The 6,546-nt window shown below is 42.1% G+C and overlaps 1 protein-coding gene across 1 annotated transcript; it reads right to left on the bottom strand.

Annotated features, from left to right (window-relative positions):
* Window positions 1-2,886: 2,886 nt before the first annotated feature.
* RAN (RAN, member RAS oncogene family) lies at window positions 2,887-6,514 on the bottom strand. The gene is made up of 6 exons (XM_008944383.1): window positions 6,454-6,514; window positions 5,530-5,614; window positions 5,316-5,441; window positions 4,133-4,320; window positions 3,418-3,588; window positions 2,887-3,309 (listed from the first exon to the last, which is right to left on the bottom strand). Exons 1-6 carry the CDS (start codon window positions 6,487-6,489, stop codon window positions 3,265-3,267), a joined length of 651 nt encoding a protein of 216 aa, XP_008942631.1. The 5' UTR covers window positions 6,490-6,514; the 3' UTR covers window positions 2,887-3,264.
* Between the last annotated feature and the right edge of the window lie 32 nt (window positions 6,515-6,546).

Below are 6,546 nucleotides of genomic sequence, written 5' to 3'. Positions count from 1 at the left end.
GGCTTTTCACCCTCAAGCAAGTAGCAGAAATGTGGGAATCCATCTCCTTTAATCACAGAATTCTAGGGTCACAGCAAGACAGACATCAACTATGACTATCCTAAATAATATCAGCCAACCTATTCCTAGACTAAACTAGTGCCCCAACACAGACATGGGCCCCTTTCTGTTCTGCAGCTTGGAGAACACCAGAATTTTGGTGAGGTGTCATTCACTCATAGACCACTGCTCACTTTGTGAGCTAGAACCCCACACAACTCAAAAGTGTTTGACCCATACACTTAAATCTGTACTCCAAGATTTAGGCTCTGTGTGCTGATCCCTTGCTATAAATATGCTTTGTTTCAACACTCCTGGAGTTTTTCAGTAATGAGGTATATAAAGACACTGTGGTTCGGTTCATCAGGATGTCCCACTAAATCTACGAGCTTAGCACAGCCAGCCTCCTCTCAAGCAGAGAATTCCACCAGGTTTAACTTCACACTGTTACAGGCAGCCAAGCGAGCTCTCAATGAGAAAGAGGAATTAGTCTCTGAATCTGTTTCTGATTTTGGCCACTTGCAGAGATAATCAGAAGTGTTACAGGACACGTGTAAGGGAGAACTGCTTCACGCGATGCTCCTGTTGGGAAGAAGATTCTTAAAGGCAAACTTCTCAGCTTGCTGCAAAACTCCAACACACATAAAACCAGCCTATAAACTAAGGCACCCATGTGAAAAACCAATCAAAGCAGTGGCAGATTTGCTTTTCAGTTACTTATGAGACTCTGCTGCCAATTCCCGTTTCAGCAGGCCCAGTTAACTGCTGGTACTCCCACTGCAGGTCAGGACAGCAGCTAGCTTCTACCAGACTGTGCTTCTGCTTCAGGAGGGCAACAGCTGAGCCGTTTGTCTCTGGTAGGTCTTCTCCAGCAGCTCAGACTAAGGCTGTCAGTAACACAACAGAACCACTCCTAAAGGAAAAGGACAGACGCATTTTGTGGCACTTGAGCTCGCAGGCCTTGGGGCAGATGTCAGCCTGCCTGGCACGCAGATCTCCAGTCACTGCAGAGAAGTGCTCTCCAATGTTACCAAAAATGGTTTTCTATCAAGATCCAAGTGAGAAGTAGCAAAACATTTCCTCTGCCATTTTACTGCACTAATGCCTTTGCCTTACCTGTTTTGCACATGTGCTAGTTCAGCAACTCTTCCACTACAACCTTCTGGGCCTGGACAATTAAAAACTCTCAGCTTTACCATGGAACTGGGGACAGTAAATGGCCCAGCACCACATCCTGCTTTGGAGAGGGAGATTACAGGCAGTAACACTAGTCCTGCTACTCCAGAGATGAGTTTTTGTGGACTTGGAAGTACCCCTGAAGATCACAAAGCAAAGCTCACAGCAGCTACACCAGCCTTTGCATCTCAAGTGTTTCCAACAGTTTTGTAGGACTTCTACTGAGGCTGGTACCTGTGTGCAGCAGGTGAGCAGTAAAGATGAGACCCCACGTACCCCATGAAACACCAGCAACTTCAGGGCTTTTTTCCTTAAGTTCTGCAGTAGTGATATGCCTTTTCAGCTTTCCAGACTCAGTGTGTTTGAGCAGTGCACTTTCAGCAGTGAGACAGCTTGAAGACAAGAAAGCCATCACACCTAGTGATGCAGCAGCAGAGTCAAGCCAGCAGCATTAACCAAGATATGCACAGGTAAATTAGTAAACACTACAGCAGGAACCTACAATATGAAGTTAAAGGAGGATGGTGCAGCAAGAAGGCTCAATGTAATGTTAAGTGGGAGTTTTCTTTTCACAGAAAAACTGTACAACATTCCTGATTTTCATTAAGGAGTTTCAGGTCCCACATACCACAATTCAGGTTCTGACTAGCTAAAAGAAAGACAGAACCCCACAACCCCACAGAACTCCAACTTGCACCAACTTAAAAGTTATTCCTTTACAACAGTATTGCAGAATGGCAGGCCACGCTTTCTGCTACCATGTAGCAGAAGAGTCAAATAATTAAATACTCAAGTAGGAGTTACACAAACATGCAAGTTAAAAGGAATAAATGAAATGCTCCACTTTATTAAGAAACCAAAAATACAAAACTGAAGAGTTCAAGGCTTCATGTACTCAAACACTACTGAAAAATGGCATCTTAAACTTAGTTTTGTTTACTAGCAGTACTAATATTGACCAAGATTAACCTCTACCAGGTAGGCAAGTGTTAAAAGTTGACATTTCCCACCATTTGTGCTGTAATAAGCTAGTTTCAAATTAAGAACTTGGTGCAGTTACAGTAAAGTCTAGGTATTTATATAAATGTGGCTTTACTTAATATGCTCTTTTGTAGACAAGAGCTTTTCAGCCCAAATTACAGCTGTTTTCTAGTTAGTGAATTTTAAGATGCTTAGAGTTTAATCAGCTATAGCTCTACTGAATGATGTTCCATGCAAAGACACAGCTTTTAAGTCACCTAAAGACCTAGATGTCATTTGTTTCTGGCTACTAAAAATACAGAGCTTTGAAGGCATGTTGTAGAACATAACAGAAGAGTTCAGAGACCATATCTAATGGGAGCATATGCAAGCTGAACTACTCACTCCTCGCCAGACACCCTGCAGACCAAAACCATTCCCATGGGAATGTGGATCCAGACACTTAAGTCAGGTGCCCATTGCTTTAGTTTTACCTGGTAGTTAGTTCAGCTTTCCTCGGGTGCTTTAATATACTTCAGGAAATCAAGGGAAAGTTAATTGTTAGCTCTGACTTAGCAAGAATAGCATAACATGAGAAGCAAGGAGAACAGAGAATGAGAAATGCAGCAGACAACCAAGTATTAGCCTCCACTGAAGAACAGAAGACACTTTGAAGAGTTTTCCTAACAATGCATGAAGTTCACTTGCTTAGAGATACTTGAAATACAACTTTATTATCTAAACAAAAAAAAGAATGGGAATGACAGAAACAAGTTTTACCACTTAACACTCTGATGTGACTGCAGCAGTCTTATATTTGAAACTCAAAAGGGGAAGTAATTGCAGTCCAAAAAACAGCTAAATATGCAGGTCCAAAATATGAAGTTTGTTTTGGTGTTTTTTTTTCTTTTTTTTTTTTTTAAACTGCCACATTCACTCCGAAGCCCATTCATCTCTTTCAGCATCCCAAAGATTAAGCACATGTTCTGTTCAGCTAGATAATAAAGTGGCAAACACGCTGCACCACTGACATCACAGGACAGTTGCCTATAAAACTAGACTTCTGACGCTGGGCTCCAGCTTCATCCCTCACAGGTCATCATCTTCATCTGGCAGTGCAGTGGTTTGAGCAATCTGGAATACAGAAGTTACACTTAAGAACCGTTCTTCAGTTATGTGCCCCAGGAGTCTGATCACCAGTTATTGGGCAACCACCAGACCTCTGTGCCCTTTCTCACTTACCTGTAGGTCTTGCTCATACTGTGCTGCCAGTGCTGGGTCCATAACAACTTCAGGTGGTGCAAGCGCAGGCATGGCAACAAACTCCAAGTTAGGGTCTCCAATTAGCTTCCTAGCAAGCCAGAGGAAAGGCTTCTCAAAGTTGTAGTTACTCTTAGCTGAAATGTCGTAATACTGCAAAAAAGTACACATACACATCACTAAAAAAGGCACTTCTAGTTGATATTTAGGGCATACAAGATAAACAAGCACAATCAGCTCTGCTTTTACAGTAGTTTTGGTTTTGACTACATTACTTGTTCACACTCTCAGGAACAGTTATGATCTGTCTAGAAACGTCCAGCTTCAGGCAAATGGGCAGAAATTGGTAACTGGAAGTAAGCTATGCAGCCTCCTCAAAGACAGACCCTTCCGGAGGCAACAGTGCATCTGCCCTCTTCCTGGAAGTCCTTGGTTCTGTCTCATCTGACGAGATCCTGAGCAGTGAGACGCAAACGCACACAAGCTCTTTAAGAATTTATCAGAGCTTCTGCTCAAGACCAGTGATCATCTTTAACACCATCACTTCCCCCTTCCCCAAATTTAGGTGCCAGCAGGATGCAAAGCTGAAACAGTACAGCATGTAGCGACAAAGGCAGGATGCTCAACTACTGCACAGAGCCCAACTGCAGTCAAAAGACCCAACAAATCCAACTCCTACAAACCCATGCCAACATACCTGCAGATTCTTCTTCCTGTGGAAGACGATAGATTTTGCCTTGACTTTTCTGTCCTTAATATCCACTTTGTTGCCACACAACACTATAGGGATGTTTTCACATACTCGTACCAGATCTCTGTGCCAATTAGGTACATTCTTGTAAGTAACTCTTGATGTTACATCAAACATTATGATGGCACACTGAGCTGCAAGAAGAGAACAGTCAAGAAACACATCACCAGTGATCTGCTGAGGAGGTAACCCACAGAAATCCCACATTAAGGTTAAGTGTCTGCATTAACTTTTCCCTGTGCTTCACAAGCCCATATTCTGTTACCAAGTTCAATTCACAAGTCTACAGAACTCTGCCTGTGACCACATCATCTCACTTCTTTAGTGCCAAATCTTAAACATCAGCTAATTTTATCAGTGCAACTGCCCACTGTCTAACATGGTTGGGCACAGCACAAGAATATACAAAGATTACAAAGGTCGCCTCTGATTTACACAAGTGTTTGACAGAATCAGTTAACATCTAACTAATTTCAGATATCCTCTTGAGGCTTTCAGATATACTGAGAGCTTGTATGAGTCCATATCTCAGGATGCCCTTGTCCAAAGTTTTACCAATAAAACGTGGGCTTGACTCAATCCTAATACTTTTAAACAAGAAGCAGCATCAAATTTTAACAATCCCTTGCAGAACTTTAGCAGGTGACTGCATCACACATAAAACACAGCTTGGTCAAGCAGAAGTAAGGGACACTATGAGTACTACTTTAGAAAGGCTACTAAACTCCAACATGGAGATCTACAACTATGCCGTGTCCAAAATCTTGCAGTTTCTGTTCCAGGTCCTGGCCTCAGCACACTATGTTAACACACATGAGAATCTGTAGTAAATGAAGCACATACTTGCCATCTCTTAACTGCTGAGTTCCGTCTGCAATATGCTGTCATTTAGAGGAGCACTATTACTCCTCACCCATACCAAAGCCTGCAGCAGCATACTGAAACACTGTCTATAACATCCCTGCTCAGCACAAAGGAAGTTACTGCATCTATTGGAGAGTCTCAACACCCAGAAACCAGCTCACCACTGCACGTCACACCTACAGCTGTCCAAGTTGTCAACATGAACAGAATGAAGGATTGAACTGTAAGATGTACAAAATATCCCCCACATGCACACCCATCTTACCTTGGATGTAATAGCCATCTCGCAGGCCACCAAACTTCTCCTGGCCAGCTGTATCCCATACGTTAAATTTAATAGGGCCTCTGTTGGTATGGAACACCAGAGGATGAACTTCAACACCCAGCGTTGCTGCAGTGAGAAAAAGCAGGTCACTTGGCAAGGCAAGAACTGCACTTTTAACTGTAAGATGAGATCTCAACTGTTTCTTCAGACATACCTACATACTTCTTTTCAAATTCACCAGTCAAATGACGCTTTACAAATGTGGTTTTACCAGTGCCACCATCACCAACCAGGACAAGCTGTTCATAGATAAAGACAAAACAAGTCAGAGAAACACTTCTAGAAACATTTATTACTTATTTTAGTGTAATTACTAATTTTTACTATGAAGATCTAGTCCTACAAGCAGCTGTAAACAAAGGACTGAATTCCCCACAAAGCAATTCACTGTACTAGGACCAAATTTGTTAAGCCTATCATACTATAACTCCCTAGTTATCTAGTAGCTGTCTGCTCTCTGGATTTATCTACCTCCTGTAGCTGAAAGCTAACAAGAACAACTCATCTAAGCACCCAGCTCAGAGAAACCCACAGTAATCTTACAAAAAAAAAAAAAATAATCACCCACAATGAAACCAACCAACCCGCAGCACTACTAACAATTGGAACACTCCAGCCAAGTTCTCAGAAACACAAGTAACAACTTCTAATGAAGCAGTCTTAAGGAATTCTAGCTGCTAAGATAACAAAAACTAGAAAAACCCACAACCCGCCCAAAACACCAGAAAATTCTGTCCTGAATTTAAGTTCTCTTCACTAAATAGTTGAAACCACAGCCAACAGACTATTCTAATTCACTCTAAGCACTTTTGGCTGTGAACTTCTTAAATATAAAAATCATTCTACAGGCAAAGCATCACTAAAATTAATTACACTAAGCTACAAAGATCCTCATATTAACACAGTGCAAGAGAATCTTTTCTGTAAAAGTTATATGCAATACTACAATAAACTAACTGCAGTGTTAAAAAAGACAAGCACTCTAAAATTAAACCTACCGTCCACGTTGGCACTCGAGAGTCGCTTTGCGCTACTTTTCTACCGAAGGAAAAAAAAGACGACGAACCCACTCCCTTACCTTAAACTGCACTTGGGGCTCTCCTTGGGCGGCCATGCTGGGTCTGCAGGGGAAATGGCAGCATGTGAGCTCACAACAGGCGAGCCGATTCAA

This window comes from Merops nubicus, unplaced genomic scaffold (assembly GCF_000691845.1).
Source record: "Merops nubicus isolate BGI_N331 unplaced genomic scaffold, ASM69184v1 Scaffold52820, whole genome shotgun sequence".
Classification (NCBI taxonomy): Eukaryota; Metazoa; Chordata; class Aves; order Coraciiformes; family Meropidae; genus Merops; species Merops nubicus.
This window is presented reverse-complemented; position numbering and strand designations above follow the sequence as displayed.